Below are 18,168 nucleotides of genomic sequence, written 5' to 3'. Positions count from 1 at the left end.
TTTTAAGAATATGGAGTTAAAACAATAGCCTATTCAACTCAAACAAGATAATTTCTAGGCTACGTCAAATTTAGGCTGCTCCGATAAGGTTATTAATAGCCCACTGCTTAAACAGGTAACCAAGTGACCTGTGACTCATGATCGTGTTTGTTTTGACTGATTTTGCATAACCACCATTCACAAACGTCCGAATATCGGAAGAGATTACTTATAGGCTTATGTAAGTAACTTAACTAAAGGTAGACTATAACCCAGATGCTTGAATCCACACTTTTTCCCCCCTTATTTACAAAGAGTGTTTTTTGTCATACACTGAATACCACAGGTTTGTTAAGCTTTGGTTTCCGTTATTATAAAAACTATTAAGTGTGAGCTATTGGCCATGGAGTTTAATTTCTATTTATGGATCAAGTTTTCTAAGTCAGTCCAGGTTAAATATATATATGCCCATTTATCCGTGTATGCCACCTGCTTGTTTCAGCTGAAATGTTACTGCTTTGCCTGGAATGTAGGTCATTAAGTACTGAAATTAAATGTATCTTCAATTGATGGAGACAGGACACTACCAGGGCAAGGTAATGACACATTCTTTTCAAGGACTTTTCTAAGAATACTAAAAAATATGAATATAAAAAATATATATAAAAAATATAAAATGTATTAAATACAAGATGTAGCTTATAGGTCTATACCTCTGTTCAATGCCATAGTGATGAAAATTCAAGACAAAGCAAAGTAACATCTCATAGTGACGGAGCCCCCACTAGAAAAGTTACATGGTGCACCTTTACGCTGTCCATAAGCCTGCCTAATATAAAAAATAGTGTAAATCAATCTCTCTCTCCATCTATTTGCTTCCTTTCAGTTCGGATGATGCGCATTCTCACAACTCTTGTTCTCCCAGCTCAACTCGCCAGGTAAGTTTTGTCCCACCCACTTCGACGCTCCTTCTTTTATCCTTTACCTTGTCTTAAAACTGCATTTTCATCCTTACTCTTCACCTGTCACTGTCACTTTGAGAACAACAACTTTTTCTTTATTTTATTATACTTTAACAGTCCAAAATGAGCACCAAATTGTGGACAGAGGAGCAGTTTAATTGCCCGGTTTGCTTGGACCTCCCGAACGATCCTGTGACGATACCATGTGGGCACAGCTACTGCATGGCGTGTATTAAGGATTACTGGAGCAAAGACGACCCTAAAGGCATCTACAGCTGCCCGCAATGTCGTCAAACATTTTGCCCCAAGCCTCCCTTATCCAGGAACACCATGCTGGCCGAGGCCGTGGAGCAATTACGCAAAGGCGGGATGAAAAAGGACGTGCGTGACTCAATGAGGAGCGTAAGGAGCGTAACATCAGTGGCTTCGACTAAATCCAAATTGTCTTCTTCAGCTGTGCCTTGCGATATGTGCAAAGGAAAGCAACGAGCGGCGGTGAAAAGCTGTCTAGTCTGCATGAGCTCTTATTGCGAGTCTCATTTGAAGCCGCACCAGACGCAGAAGGCGCTAAAACAGCACGAGCTCGCCGCCGATCGGGAATTTGGCAGAGAAAATCTGCACAGCGCACAAGTATCTCCAGGAGTTTTACTGTAGACCGTGCAAAATGTTCGTGTGTTGGTTGTGCACGAGCAATCAGCATAAAGGCCACGAGTGTGTGTCTACCAAAGCGGAAAGGATGGAGAAACAGGTGAGAAGAGAAGGCTATTTCTCACGTAAAACTCATCAAAGGTGCATTAAGTAACTTTTTGGTTCGAGTTGTTTTGGTTTGTTTCCATGGAGGTGTCATTGCTCTCCCTGGAATGTTCCACAGTGTGACATTAAACACCTCTGCCTTACATTTACTCAATTACACGTGGTTTTATAGCTCAAAAATACCTAAAAACAAGCATTCGGACTGTGAGTGGGGTTGCCTCTCCACAGATCTGACCTGTAACTTTGTCTGGTTTGGTCGTCATGGAGATAGAAAGGTTTAATACCATACCAGGCAAAGCAAATGACATATCTGTGGAGAAAAGTATATGACAGGCCCTGTTACACAATGCACCTTGAAGTCTTTTTCTTAGTTTTTCTTTAGGTACATTTAACTTAAAAATAATAATATTAACATTTTGTTTATTCAGTGCATTTATAGACACTCAAAGTTGTCTTATATCTACATCCTAAACATGTACAAAAGCATTATTAACATACATAAGTTAAAACATACAGTAGTCTTTTTTTTTTTTTTTTTTTTTTTAAATTGGGTCATTTTGCAGCACGAGAAAACAAAAACAAAACAGACCACAACTACATGGATCATGACAAAAAGGGTCCAAGCTAAAGCAAAAGTACCAAACCCTATTAAACAATAACAAAATCCCAAGAAAGAAAAGATAGCGCATGAACAACAAGTTTGCATCCACAACTGTACATATAAGAGACAAAATATGAGTTAAAAACAAAAAAAAGACTAAATTCAATGCATAATTCATTCATTCCGGAGCTCTATATCCTCCAAAACATAGTGATTTAAAACAAACAGTAGTCTACATAAAGTTGGCAGATAAATAGATCCTATGGAACAAGAATAACATGACATTATTAAAAAATCCATGTTTTTTAATATCTGATGTCCTTCCTGATGCTTCTAGATGCTTTTACTCTGACTTGTTACACTGATTTGACCAGTGTAGCCTCCTAGTACGATAGAAAAGTTTTAAGTCATCTGGATGCTGTTTTTGAAATCGAGAAGGCATTTTCAATTTGATGTTACTGGTCTGAGACGGTGGGATTTATGGCCTACTACACCGAACTAAGACTTGGATGGGGGTTGGAATGTCATGATATCAAAAACAGGCCTTGCTTTGAAACCTTTTTCTCTTTGGATCACTCCTGGATGAATGAGGGATTACAGCTAGTAGTAGTAGTAGTAGTAGTAGTGTATAGTGCTAATATTCTTGCTACTACTATAATAGTACTAAACACAAAAAATTCAGACTAGACGCTTGAAAGAAACCCACAACTATGAAGTAAGAAAACTTTCAGAAATATTTGTGTTCATAGGATAGAAATCTGTGCATATTTGACTGAAGTTGACCCTAAAATAAATATTCATAAACTCTCAAATGAGTCCAGTCGTAATAAAATAAATAAATAAAATGTGTTGTGTGTATTTTATCCAAAAAGTTACGACACTAAGAATTGCAATCACAAAATGAAAATTTACGATTACGTTTTGTTCAGTACGAATACGATTTCACAGATGCGACTCTACTGTCCTGTTCAGGTTAAGTCCGGGTTTAGTCCTAGTTCAGTCCTGGTTCAGTCCTGGTTTAGTCCTGGTTCAATCCGTGTGCGGCGCGAAAAGTCCGGCATCTCGATTGATGTTTCTTCTGCTCAATAAATAATGCCTGTGACGTGCTGAAGTATTTTTATATTCGTACTGAAGAAAACGTAATCGTAAATTTTCATTTCGCGATTGTAATTCTTGGTGTTGTAACTTTTCAATTCATATTCTGATGGACACAATACATTTTATGTTCAACTGGACTCACTTGAGAGTTTACGAATATTTATTTCATGCTCAACTACAGCCAAATATGCATAGATTTTTATTCTAGGCACACAAATATTTCTGAAAGCTTTCTTACTCCATACACAACCTTCTCCAATTTTTGTTGTATGTGGCCACAGTATTTGATTTTATTTTATATACTGTGATTTGATTATATTTTAGTAGCTACCAAACAAGGCAAACCAGATTGTAAAAGTTATGAAATTGTTATGAAAAACAGTATTTCCTCCTAAATATGGATTGTCTAGAGATAGGTAGAAGAAACCTCTGTATACTGACAACTATTTAAACACACATGAACAAATCCCTCATGGAAACTCCATTGTTTGTAATCAGCTTCTGCGGCCTTTGTCAAACTGAAGACATTCCTGACTTCATTCCTGTTCATTGATCATAGCTCCACCCTCTCAGTGTCACCTGGCCTCATGCTTCCTTATGCTGCTCTATGGAATTGTACTGTATTGTATTTAATTACTGTTTTATTCACAAACGTTAAACTGTGTGACTGATTATCTTTGTTTTTGCAGAAAGTATTTGGAGACCTTCAGGCAGAAAACTCACAGCGGTTGAAAGAAAGAGAGCAGGAGCTGAAAGAAATGAAGAACATGATGGAGGGAGTCAAGGTTGGTCCAGACATTTATTGAAAAACTACAAATCAAGCACAGTGTAGCCTTCGGAAATGTATCTGTCAGCGTGTTATTTTACCACCTAAAGCTCTAACATTGTGATTATAATTACAACTAGTCCAATTGCAGGGTTATAAAACTGGTTAAGTACTCTAGTCCTGGTTTAGACCTGGTTTAGCCCTGGTCAGACCTAGTTTAGTCCTGGTTTTGTGCATCTTTTTTGGGTGGTTCTTGGTCAACAGTTGTTAGTATCTATCAGAGGTGCTTTAGATCTTCTTTAGACCTGGTTTAGTCCTGGTTTAGCTGGATTAGAAGGGTTAGACCTAGTTTAGTTCTGGTTTTGTGCCTTTCTTGTGGATGGCTCTTGGCCTATATATGTTGTCAGTCTCTATCAGAGGAACTTTAGATCTTCTTTAGACCAGGTTTAGTTCTGGTTTAGTCCTGGTTTAGTCTTGGATTAGACCTGAGTTAGTGTTAGACCTAGTTTAGTTCTGGTTTTGTGCCTCTCTTGTGGGAAGTTCTCGGCCTATATATGTTGTCAGTATTTATCAGAGGAGCTTTAGATCTTCTTTAGACCAGGTTTAGTTCTGGTTTAGTTCTGGTTCAGTTCTGGTTTAGTCCTGGTTTAGTCCTGGCTTAGACATGGGTTAGTGTTAGACCTGGATTAGTCCGGTTTTGTGCCTCTTGTGGCTGGTTCTTGGCCTATATATGTTGTCAGTATCTATCAGGGGACCTTTAGATCTTCTTTAGACCTGGTTTAGTTCTGGTTTAGTTCTCAGTATCATCAGGTTGCAGTGTATAATGTGATAAAAGTCAAATTTTGTTAGAATTAGAAGTTAAATTATGTACACTTTATGAGAACTGTGAATGGACAAATGGACAAATCTTGAACATTTGCAGTTTTTGCTACAACACTTAAATTCTCAAATATATTTAATTCAATTTCTGCTTCTTCTTCCCCAGCGGTCAGTAGACAGAGCGTTCAGTGACACAGAGCAGACCCTCACAGAGCTTCAGAAGTCTGTGGAGAGGCTTCAGGACCTTCTGGAGGACATGATGGACCAGGCCAACAGGGAGAAGATGGGACAGGCCCAGGAGGTGGTGCAGAGTCTGGAGGCTGAAATACAAGAGCTACGAAGACGAGAAACTGAAATGAAAGATCTGTCCCGCACTGAGGATCATATTCACTACCTGCAGGTACTTTTTTGTATCCAGGCTGGTGCCACCTAGTGATGTCGTGATGGATGTAGACGAAGACATACATTCTTTGCTGGCACCGATTCCCGAGATCGACGATTTAAAGACAGAACAAAGAGAATATTTGGTGAATTTTATCAAGGGGAAAGATGTTATTGCCCTTCTTTCTACGGGATTTGGCGCATTACAGACGTCACGACCAAACAGTAGCAATTGGTTAAATAAATAAAGTACTCACCTACTGTCGAGCAAACGAATCCTAATGCTGCAAGTCAGACGGTTTCCACGAAATGAAACTGTCTGATGGATCAGGCTAACTTTTTTGTCCCAAGAAAGTGTGAGTGATTCTATATTAGGATTGTCAAAAGTGTCAAAAATCTACTACTACTACTACTACTACTACTATTAATTCATACTAAAACTAGAATTGTAGTACTGATAATTAAAGGGCCCATATTACATTTCCTGATCTATGTTATAATGTTGTTTCCTCATCACAAACAAACATGGAGTTGTGTTTTTGTTTCATTCACACATGTTTCATTCACAAACTCTGCATATTTATCAAGCGGTCATACATGAAGTGCTCCACTGTCTTTTTAAACTCCATAATAATTTGGATTTGGATCAACCCTGAATTTGCCAATCTCTACTGCACAAAAGTAAAAGGTTGTTAACTTGAAAACTACCGCTTCATGACATCAGAAGGTGGAACAAAACAAACCTGTATTGAGTTTTAAGCCTGTTTCTTAGTATCGGAATTGAAATTTTAATATCTTGACAAGACGATTCTATTTTATGGCCTGAAACAACATTTTGATTACAGTCTGGCAGCTATTAATCACAAGCTTCCACTGACTTGCGGCTGGTACGTTATTTCACTGTTTCGTATGGTTGCGTTTTTCAGACCTATGAGTCCATGTGCAGCCCCCTGGAGACCGGAGACCTCCCCACTGTCCACGTGAACCACGAGGCGTCCTTTGAGCCCATACGAGACACAGTCCTGGACCTGAGGGAGAAAGTGGAGGACCTGTGCAACCAAGAACTGGGCAAGATCAGCAAACAAGGTCTGAGAATGTCTTTATAACTTTATAGTCATATTCACAGATATTTTGGCTTTATCTTGGCCGCACCCCACAAACGCCGCACCCCACAAAACACTGCGCCCTAACCCTACTAACCCTAAACTTAAACCTAACCCTAGTCGTAATACTAACCATAGCCCCAACCCTAACCCTAACTCTTAACCTAACCCTGCAGTTTTTCTAAATTTTTGTGTTTATTAGAAGTAGATGGTGGACTTTCGGTGTGAATTTGAATTTGAATTTGTATGTATTTGTTTGGAGGATAAGCCCCTTGAGATGTCTCGTCATCTCAACAAAAGACAGATATAGTAGGGCAGACAAACAAATTTGAGCAAAAAACTATGACAGAGTTCAAAGATAATCACAAAAGACCACAAGATGAACAACAAAATTCAACAAAATGATCAAAAACAATTACATGCGTTCTGTAAATATTGAACCAGAGCATTTTTAAATGAAGGGACAGAAGTTAATGCTCGAATCGATGAGGGAAGATTGTTCTAATCAGAAGGAGCTTTATATTTAAATGAACGTTTTCCTATTTGTTTTTTGACTCGTGGGACAACAAAAAATATCTGATCTGCATGACGTAAACTGTAAGAGGATCTTATTGGAATGAAATACTGTTTGAGATATTCAGGAGAACTGAGATTAATGCATTTAAAGATAAATAATAACCAGTGAAGTTGACGTCAGGAGGAAAGAGTGAGCCAGGACAGTTGGTGATACGTTGTACAGCGGTGAGTTGTAAAAGGACAATGAGGAACCTTGAGGCACACCTCTCTCTGTTGTGGAAAAATTTGAAAAGCTGCCTTTAAAGAAAACACATTGTTGGCGGTGATGAAGATATGAGAAAGGAGAGCTTATCCAGTAGTAGATAATGGTCTGTCATATCAAAAGCTTTGGTGAGGTCAATAAATAAGGCACCAGTTAACATATTATTGTCAAAACCTGAGAAAATATCATAGGTAAATTTTAGTAAAGCCGAAGTTGTTGAGAAATACTCTCTAAAGCCGGACTGAAATGGAAATAGAAGATTATTTTTAAGTAAATATTCAGGCAGTAGATTAAAAATGAATTTCTTATAGACTTTAACAATGCTGTTGATAATTGAAATTGGTCTATAATTGTTAATGTTGCTGGGGTCACTCCCTTTATGGAGGGTTATAACCTTTACACATTTCCATGCAGATGGAACCTCACATAATCTAAAAGACAAGTTGAACAGATCAGCCAAAGGGTAGCGAAGAACATGGGAAGCAAATTTAATAAACTTGGCTTCAATGCCATCTGGACCAGCGCTGCTATGCAAAGAGAGAGTTTGTAAAGGGGTGTGGTCACAGTGAACGCAATAGGCCCTATGCCCTGTCGTGTCTCGGGCCTAATAACACATTACGGTTTTGAAGTAACTTGCCCAACAGTGCTAATAATAATAATAATAATGATAAAGGGTTACTCAAACATGTATGAATGAAACAAAACACATGATGTTTTTGAGGAGGTAAAAACATTATAGCATGACTTAAAGCTCACAAGAGTCAATTCTACGTAATATAAACCTTTAAAACATATACAATCATAAGCAACAAATATAAGAATGAACTTTATGCAACCAAAATAAACATGCATTCATTCTACACTTTTAATATTTATGTTTGTTTGCAGTGGTCCAAAGTTATTCCTCATTTATCGTATGCATTCAGAGCATCCTAATTATTCACTATGATGGGTTTATCAGTGCTTTTCACAATTCTCAGAGACCAGAGCGAAGTTTTGCAACGCTAACAACAACTAGCATGCTAACTGCGCTCTACCTTCCTGATTCTCGAACATTAATATGCTTTATAATTAAATGCAGACAGTACACAGGGGTCTTATTTTGAACACAAGAGCTGCTTATGCAATATATCTGTACTGAGGTAAGACACATTTTGCTCATGCATTCATTATTTTACATGTATTTATTTCACTAATAATTAGTGAATTCTGTTTATATTTATTTTGACATTTTTGTCCTTTTTGGAGTTAGTCTGGGTTTAGAACTACTATATCAAGTGTGTAGTCCAATTATAGACAAGGTTTAGCCCTAATTTTACATAGAACAGAATGTGACATACTGGAATTCATATGTAACTATGGCAACCCACTCATGCCTATATATATATACAGCACCTGGCAACACCTGGCGTCACCTGGCAACACGTTCCATCCACATTCTATTTCTACTTTATGACATCATAAAGCTTCAGCTTCACAAAGCTTGTTGATTTATATAAGTTTAGCACAAGTTCCAGTGTAAAATCACTTCTGTTCAACCTTCGACCGAGACACAGAGACTCACCACAGACAAACATGCGCAAGAACTGGTGCGATTACACTAGCGAGGACGACGAACTCCTGTACAGCCAGGAGTTCAACCTGATGGAGGAGTTGGGATTAACACCTACCAACCCACATCAGGCCTCTGGATCACCAGAACAGGTGGTCCACACCTTTCAAAATCCTCAAGAGTTTCTAACTCTTGAGGAGTTAGAACGGGAGCAGCTTGGACCTCAACACCACCAGAGGTCCAAGGAGGACGAGGAGAAGGGCATGGCTTTAGTCATGTCTCGGCTCCAGGCTGCCTCAGCTGCTCAGGCCAGAGTCGGAGAAGATCTGTTCATCCAAGCAGATGAACTGAACTACCAGCCTCAGTCCCGAGATATTAAGGGACTGGAGAAACAGGTCGCTGACCTGACAGCGCTGTTACAGCAACACCAAGACGATTCCTGCAGAAAATCAGCAGAGTGGAAAACAGAAAAGCAGAGACTCCAGCAGGACTCTGCTGATCTGAATTCCAAACTCCAGGAAAAGTCTTTGGAAAATACTGCTCTGAGAGAACGCAACTCTCACCTGGAGCGTACTCTGGCTCAACTTGAAACAGACAGGTCATCTCTGGAGCTCAGACACCAAAAGGAGGCTGAGCTGAAGGCCCAGAAGCTGCAGGAACTAGAGAAGATGCAGACACTGGTCCAAAACATTGTGCAGACCCGTGAGAAGCTGCAGGACTGCCTGAGGAGATCTCAGGAAGAGCACTCCATCCTTGAAAAAAGGTACGGGGCTCTGAAGAAGGATCTGATGCAGAAGGTGGAACAGGAGAAAAACAACAGTGCTGAGCTCCAGAAAGAAAATGCCACCATTCTGAAGTCCTGCCAAGAGCTAAGCTTAGAGCGCTCCCTGCTGGAGAAGAAGTGCAGTGGACTAGAGGAGCTACTCAAGACCTCAGAGAAAGAGTGCTCCCTGCTAGTGACAAAGACCACTGCACTCCAACAGCAGGTCGAGCAGGACAAACTGAACAAAGACGAGCTGCTAAATGAAAAGGCCGCCCTGTTGAGGACCTGCGATGAGCTAAAATTACAGCTCTCGGTGCAGGTCGAGACATGTGATGCGGTGCAGGTAAAACTGAGGAGGTGTGAGGAAAACAACCTCCTGCTCCTTGAAAATAACTGTGCTCTAGAGCAGGAAGTGAAAGAGGAAAAACATGGCAGAGCACAGTTAGAAAATGAGAAGGCCGCCATGTTGAGGACCAGTAAAGACCTCCAGGCAGAGCGCTCCCTGCTGGTGGACAGGTGCGGCGCACTGGACCACGCCCTGACTACAACTCAGGAAGAGCTCTCCCTGCTGACTGTAAAGAACAGGGCTCTACACCAGCAGGTAGAGCAGGAACATCAGAAGAAGACTGCTTTAGAGGAAGAGAAAACAGCTCTCGTAAACACCCGTGAGAAGCTGAACACAGAGCTCTCCCTACTGCTCCAAAGATTCAGCGCCTTGGAGGAAAAGCAGAGGAGCACAGAAAGACAGTGCTCCCTGCTGGAGGAGGTGAGCACGGCGCTGGAGCAGGAGCTGGAGATGGAACGGAAGAAGAAAAAGAGGAGGTGGTACAGGAGGCTCCTGGGCATGTAGAGCCTCTCTCACCCCCCTCACTGTTCTGCACTTGAACAATAAAACATAGCAAAATAAAACTTCATGTTGTGTTAGTCTTTCTTAACTGTGGTAATAGTAATAGTAATAATATTAATAAACAGACAGGTATTGTTTGCAGGATATATTTTCAAACACACACCTTTTTCCACATTTTTATATTAGCCTTTTTCAAAAATAGAAAACAGTTATTTTAACCTCAGCGTGCAGTATGTTTGTAATCTAAAATATAAATACATATACTGATCTATTTTTCCAGAATATGAAATGATAAAAACATGGATATAGGGCTGCCTCCTTGAGTGGATTAATCTGTCAGTGGCGTCCTTTGTCGGTCAAACTTTTACTAGACATTAGAAAGGAGAAGGTATATTGTGTAAGTCAGCTGAAGATTTGGGAGTGAATCATGAGTTTGATCTGACATTTTACTTTATAAATACAGAGTTTCCTGGTATTTCTCTGTATTTATAATAGGTTTTGCCATTTTCACCCATTGTGTTATGAGTCTAGCAGTTATAGCTATTTGGAGCCAGGTTTAACAAAACAGCAAAATACAAACACCAGGGTCACGTCAAGCGGGTTAATATGAACATTTTAAGAGAGAGAAAGAGAGAGCGAGAGCGATAAAGGGGGGGATTGAGAGAATATTTAGTAGAGAAGAGAGAGGAGGGGGTAGAGGACGAAGAGACAGAGAAGGTGGGATAGAGAGAAGGGAGAGCACACACAGAGAGAGGGGCGGGAAAGAGGCAGAGAAGAAGAGAGAGAAGAGACGGAGGGTGCTGTAGAGAGAGAGAGAAATAGACAGCATGGAGAAAGAGACAGAGGGAGAGAAAATAAGAATTAAAGCTGCAAGCAGCGTCGAACAGCCCTCGCCCGTCGCACACACAACATGCCCTGCACACTCGCCCTGCCCCACACTAACCCTAATAACTGTAAACCCCAAGCGTGAGTCGAACCCTTAGCCTCAACCCTAAAGCTACGTCTAACCCTAAACATCACCCTAAGATGAAACCTTAAACCTGGTTGTAACCTTAATCCTCTCCAGGCAGGCGCTGCAGATTTGCAACAGCTAAATGCCAATTACGTACTTACTCCAAATCCATATTTTATGAGCTTTTTTTACTCAGGAGTCTTTTTTCACATCACTTTTGTTTACAAAGGATAAAAATTGTTTCTTGGAGCACCACACGAAAAAGTGATGTTGTTCTGCCACTGTAAAGCTGTTACACTGTGTTTTATGTTTTCAGTGTTATGAAAAGTGGTATACAAATAAAGTTAGCGTTCATATCATTTACAGTCTTCAGTGTTAATTTACCACACCGGACCAATGTTGCAAATATGCAATATCCCAGAACACATTGGATGTGAAGGTCTCTCTCAAAAAAAAGTCAGGATTGTATATTACTCCCCCATATGATCATTTTCCCCAAATATCAGATTTTTTCCTGTTACTAAAATTAAATTTGAGCCTGAGAGGGTTAACCATAACCTCACTTCCGTCAGTCTGTCCCAATAGTTTCTTACAACCTCCAAGTATAAAGTGAATAAATAATGCACAAAATTGTATTGCTTTGGATGCTTTACTCTTCAAGGCAATTTACCTGTGTCTTTGTTTTACAGTCAATGACACAACCCTGTTCACACTCGGAAGTAAGTTTCACAAACATTTCCACTGATAATATAAACTGTGCTGCTTCTTCCTCATTTAATAAACATTTCTTCTCCTTCAGCGAATCGCGGCGGCACAAAAGGAGCCATTTTGAAACGTGAGTTAGTTTTGACATGGTTAATCATTTCTAAAATTACTGGCGCTTTGCCGAGTTTTCACATGATCTTAAATGTATTTGTTTGTGTTTACATGGTAACTGCTGGACATTTTGCCATAGATATCCATGCAGAACATGCCCCAGCATAACATCACTGCAAATTATCGACTGGCATTGTCTTTCACGCTTAACACTTGGATTATTTTTTGTAATTTTCTAGTATTTTCGGGTCTGGGGAATCGCTCAAATAATCGCTCCCCTGGTACGTACACAGGTTCATATATTTAGTTTTATATTTTAGTCTTTTTGCAATTAGTTCTTTATAAAATCAGTGTATTTTATTTACAGGATCCACCCCCAGTCTGACATCTGGAGCGAGAAGTGGAGAAAGACGAGGAATAGGTATTTTACTTTAAAGATGCACTGCGTAACTATTTCTTTTCATGTGTAAAGCAAATAAAGGAATCATCATTTATTTATTGTAATTTTGGTGTTATATACAAGTAAATTAAGGAGTAAAGTTTAGTTCATAAGGATTTTATTTTCTTTTTCTTATTTTTTTTAAACAAATAACATTCATTCTCTCTCATACAGAATCTATACGCTATTCAGTATTCTCAATTAACGCTCTATAAATTCACATTTTTAGGTTTGGGGAGCAAATTTCCAGATGTGAGAAACAGAGACACACCACGTGGTAAGACTATATTCTATTAAAACTATATCTTATCCCTAAATATACATGTTAATAGAGTAATAATTTACTTTAAATCTCTAAATGTAACTTGTTTTTGTTTTCAGGGAACAGTTCACCCCGACTGAGAGACAGACTGAGAGGACACGAGCGAGAATCAGGTATGTTTCCTCGTTCCTGGTCATTTTTTAAACTAAAAAAGGTGCATTGTGTAACTTTTCTGGTGGAGCGTCTGTCAAATGCATTAAAACTTTCTGTCTTCATGGAGACAAAACCAGACCAAGTTAGAGGTCAGATCTGTGGAGAGGCGACCCACTCACAGTCAGAATTCCTGTTTTTCTAGGTGTTTTTGAGCTATAAAACCACCTATAATTGAATAAATGTAAGGTAGAGCTGTTTAATGTCACACTGTGGAACATTCCAGGCAGAGCAATGACATAATCATAGACCTATTTGCTTTCCAAGTACTTTAAATTATCTAAAAATGATCTAAGTCATGACTTAACAGGCCTAAACCAGGTCACAGTTTGCAAAACATCTCTACTACTCCACAGAAGTCTGGGTGGGCATCTAACACACTGTTATTTATCCTAATAAGTAGGCCTGTGACAATAACAAATTATGAAGCGCCTTATATTATTGAAGAAGAAAATTTAGATGATAAACGACAATATTAAAACAAATTAATTATACCAAAAAGTCTTTCAAAATGTACAATATATTTATGCTATTTATTTTTTTGTTTTGTTTGGTTTTATTTTGATGAAACGCTTTAGTTTGTGTTCATAATGAGCCAAAAAAGTCACTTATTCAATCCTCTTCAGCTCAAATCTCACCATGATACAGAAAAATGACAAAAATTTCCTCACTAGTATTCTGGAAAAGGAAATATTGACCTTCAAAAATGATTGTTCCATGTGTCTTTTATTTTGTTACTACTGAGTGTTTATCTTTTTTACAGTGCGTGAGACCAACTCCACACTGAGTCCAAGTACGAGGTCCAGTCCAACCCCGAGCCGGAGAGAGTCCAGAGAGTCCCGGTCTCTGTGGAGCAGGTCCAGTTCCCAGAGCCTGACAGTGCCCTCCGCTGGGCCAACGCACAACTCCACCCCACAATCACAGCCTGCGCAAACTGGCCCACAAGCTGCTACTCCTGCCCCTAGTGGAGGTAAGAGGAAATCCATCAAATTAAAAGATAGCAGAGATAGAGTAAGATACAGTCTTTTATACTACGGTCAGTGAGAAATCCGATCTCTGACATGATCTTGTAATTTAGGTTTCAAACTGTAAGGTAAAAGTTTGGAAAAATAGAAAACACAGCTCTTGTGGTGAATGCATGTGCCATTTCACCTGCTCAGATCAGTGACAACATCATTTAAACTGGTTGTTTTGTTTATAATTTTAGGTTTCAGTCGTATGGCGTCGATTACCAGCATCTTCCGATCTCGCCGTGGGACCAACCAGGCAACTCCAGCCTCAGACAACTCATGTAAGAATGATTAGAAATTAGGGAAGTAACAATAACTGTAATATCGTGATAATGTATCGTCAAAAGTCTCACAGTAATACGCTTAAATTCATAGTTATGGTGATTTTAACGTCTTATTTTTTAATTCTGTGAAGCACTTTGAATTGCAGCAATAGCAGAAAAACAGACAGAACTACATAGACCATGATCCTTTGCTGTTGTCAGTGTAGACTACCTGAAGAAATAACTGTTATTAAGCACTTTTAAATCTCAATTCTTCATATTATAACAGTACAAAAAACTTTTCCAAGACTTTTCTAAGGCTTCTAAGGAAATGCATATTGTACGGATTTTGATATCGTTATTTCCCTACTAAAAATATCTGTTTAGTTAAAAAAAAAAAAGGTCTACATTTGACAAATAATATATGTTAATTTTTGTATTCATGTTTTTTTCCAGTTGGAGGTGGAATGACGACTGTGCCTGAATCACCAATAGAAGGTAAGATCTATATTTATTTTTCTATTAAAGGTTCACTGTGTAACATTTCTAGTGGAGGGTCCAACATGGAAAAGTTACTGATTTGTCTAGAATGTTCCACAGTATAGATTAAACATATTTATCACAAGGGATCCAAGCAGGTTACAAGGAATTAATGTATTTTTGAGCAATAAAAGCACTCATAATGAATAGACTTAGACTTAGACAAACTTTATTGATCCACAAGGGAAATTATTTGGACATAATCACTCACAAATCACAATAACAAACAGCCAAGAAGAAAGAAGAAGACAAAAATTGGATGAATCAAGAAATAAAAATAGAATAAAATCTTAAAGTGCAAACAAGAATAACTCAAAAAGGTTGTGTTTTTCAGAAAAATCTCTCTCTCTCTGGAGCTCAGGGTGTGAATGAATAAATGCTAGATGGAAATGTTTAATGTCATGAAAGCAATAACATCGCCATGGAGACGAGCTACGAGTTGCACAATGCACCTTTAAATATAGTTTACGTTTAGCAGGGCCTTTTCCTATTTCCTTTTTCTATTCACAGTGAACCCAGGCCTCTTCTTGGACGATTCTCCTGTTCCAGAAACAATGAACTACGGTGCAGTCTTTCCTGGTTGTAAGTACATACATTTTGCAATAATACATACATTTGTAAATATGTTAAATAGTACTATATGTTTAGGTGTTTAGGTGATAAAAATGTACTGTATTTATCTTTATTTTTGTTAACTCTATTTGTTATATTGTTTGGCTGCATGTTTTTATGTATTGAAGTCATTTTAATCTGATATTTTCCAGTGAGAGAAATCAGTATTGACAGTATCCAGGCCCCGGAGCCACGATCCAGAGAGGAGTTTCTACAATGTAAGTTCTCTGATTGCTGCCATCTACAGGACAGTCATGATTTAGTCCAGTTTTTGACCTGGTTTAGGACCTGTTTTAGTCCAGATGTAGGTCCTGGTTATAGGCACACTTGAAAAGCCAAATATATGAGGTGATACTTTCAGAACAAATGACTTAAATTGTGCATAGCTGGTGGTGTTGCTGTTTTAAAAAGTTACTATAATCACAACTGAACTTGCGTTGCCAGTGTCTTAACCTGCAGATTGAAGAGGTTTTCTCATTCTTAAACATGCGCGAATGAAACAAAACACAACTCCAGGTCTGTTTTTGATGCGTTAACAGCTTTATAACATGACTTAACGCTCACAAGAGTCAATGTTGTGTAATACAGGACCTTTAAAGGGACAGTTTGGAATTTTGGACATAGGACCTTATTTCCTATTGAGCCAGAGTGTTGGAGACGTGTGGAGACACTTTTTAAAATATTTCATCCAGTTCTTATATTTGCAGAGGTCGCTGGTGCTAGACTATCGCATACGAGAAAATGTTGTTTTTGTTTACATTCAGCTTTTCTGCACGTGCACAGTGGCTGGTAGACAAAAAGTCAGTGGGGCCCATAGACCGTATACAGTCTATGGTGGGGCCGCTTGTTGCATTGGGTATGTCTGTCATGAGATAACTTGTCTTATTTTGAAGTAGATTTAGCATTTAATTGTTTTGACATCTTACCCTAAGTCACTGAATTTTGAGGATCAAAAACGTTACTTTGAAAGGTTAAAACTCGCTGATAAATGTTGACGATGTTGATGTTGATTAGCTGATAGGGACGCTTTTTGCCTACCAAAATGGCAAAATGGCTACCAAAATGTTTTTATAGTTATCCTTCCACTAAAAACAGTCTTACCCACTCCACAAAACACCCGAAGTAAAGCAATTATAACGCCAGATTGTCAATGTAAATGTCTGTGTCGATAGAATAATTTTAGAAGTTAAACCAACCTTGCATTTGAAGGATTTATGTCTGAGCAGCAGCAGTGAGTTGTACTTCCTGATAGAAAGCTCGGCAGCGGCGGACTGATATATGAGAAAATAGTCCCTCAACATGCGACGATTCATGTGATGCAAGGTTAGTTTTATTTCAAACATTATTCTATCAACACAGACATTTACATCAATAGTCTGGAGTAATAATAGTTTTGCTTCGGGTGTTTTGTGGAGTGAGTAAGACTGCTTTTAGTGTCAGGATAACTATGGCCATTGACATGCACTAGCCTAGCACCAGTGACCTTTGCAAATACAAGGACTGGATGGAATATTTTAAAAAGTGTCTCCACACGTCTCCAACACTCTGGCTCACCAGGAAATTTAACTATGTTTTAGTGAAATCAGAACTTTAAATTTTTTCTGCTTTGTCTTTTCAGATGCTGTATCTTTAACTCTTGACCCAAACACAGCCCATAAACGATTGGTCCTCTCCGAAAACAACACCAAAGCCAGTCTCCAGGCCTCGGCCCAACCTTACCCCGATACCCCCCAACGATTCGACGGATGGACCCAGGTTCTGTGCCAGTCCGCCCTCTTCTCCTCCCGCAGCTATTGGGAGGTAGAATGGAGAGGCAGGGGGTCCTCTGTAGGGGTAGTCTACGGCTCGATATCGCGCAAAGGAGCCGACGCCAGATCCGGACTTGGTTACAACGCCCAATCTTGGACTCTGGAGCTGTCGGACACCTGCTGCTCCGCCATGCACGACAACCAAAAGAAAGATATCCCGGTTACGTATTCGCCCAGAGTTGGCATATTTGTGGATACTTCCGGGGGTTTGTTGTCGTTTTACAGCGTGGCGGATAATATGACGCTTTTGCACTCGTTTAGGGCGAATTTTACCCAGCCGCTGTACCCCGCGTTTGGGGTCGGGAGCGGAGTCGGCGTGGGGTTAGATTTCGCTCTGGGGCAGTTTAGTTCGAGCACAGATAGCATTAAAATCTGTGCAACGTGAAAAAAAACCCCAACATAACAGCAACTAGTTTTGGCAGTCTTATAGTTAAAGGTGCACTGTGTAACTTTTCTCTGTCTCTTATTTGCTTCCATAGAGTTGTTATTGTCTAGAAAGTTCCGCAATATGGCATTAAACTGATCTTGAATTAACTCAGTTGTTGCTAAAAAAATACAGCCACAAAAATACAAAACATTTTTAAAATAGTTAAGCATTAAACTTTCAGTTTTCATGGACCCAAGCAAGTGACTGTAAAAGCTACACCATGTATCTTTAATTTAAGTGATAATTAGCATAACAATTTAATACTTAACATTAATGACACAAGTTAAATCATGTTAAGAAGTAAAAGGCTCTTCAAGATTGAAACTAAGACTGAATTACTGGACTGGACTGGTTTCAAATGATTGTTTAAATTAGTTTTAAACCAATGATTTTTGCATGTTTATGTTTATGTTTATGGCAAATAAAT

At 39.1% G+C, this 18,168-nt stretch overlaps 1 protein-coding gene across 1 annotated transcript; it reads left to right on the top strand.

The window, feature by feature from the left end:
* Nucleotides 1–1,016: 1,016 nt before the first annotated feature.
* Nucleotides 1,017–17,759, top strand: trim25l (tripartite motif containing 25, like). Its single transcript, XM_055163284.1, is given in 17 exon segments — nucleotides 1,017–1,528; nucleotides 1,530–1,689; nucleotides 4,083–4,178; nucleotides 5,145–5,378; nucleotides 6,286–6,445; nucleotides 12,044–12,073; nucleotides 12,154–12,189; nucleotides 12,410–12,451; nucleotides 12,538–12,591; nucleotides 12,839–12,886; nucleotides 12,991–13,044; nucleotides 13,845–14,051; nucleotides 14,289–14,372; nucleotides 14,811–14,852; nucleotides 15,405–15,476; nucleotides 15,659–15,724; nucleotides 17,125–17,759. Coding segments are annotated over 17 exon segments (2,424 nt in total). The 5' UTR covers nucleotides 1,017–1,064; the 3' UTR covers nucleotides 17,700–17,759.
* The last annotated feature ends 409 nt before the right edge of the window (nucleotides 17,760–18,168 follow it).

This window comes from Boleophthalmus pectinirostris, unplaced genomic scaffold, assembly GCF_026225935.1.
Source record: "Boleophthalmus pectinirostris isolate CB_2022bp ecotype Guang Dong unplaced genomic scaffold, ASM2622593v1 HiC_scaffold_11, whole genome shotgun sequence".
Taxonomy (NCBI): Eukaryota; Metazoa; Chordata; class Actinopteri; order Gobiiformes; family Gobiidae; genus Boleophthalmus; species Boleophthalmus pectinirostris.
The sequence above is the reverse complement of the archived record's forward strand: the minus strand, read 5'-3'. Positions and strand labels throughout refer to the sequence as shown.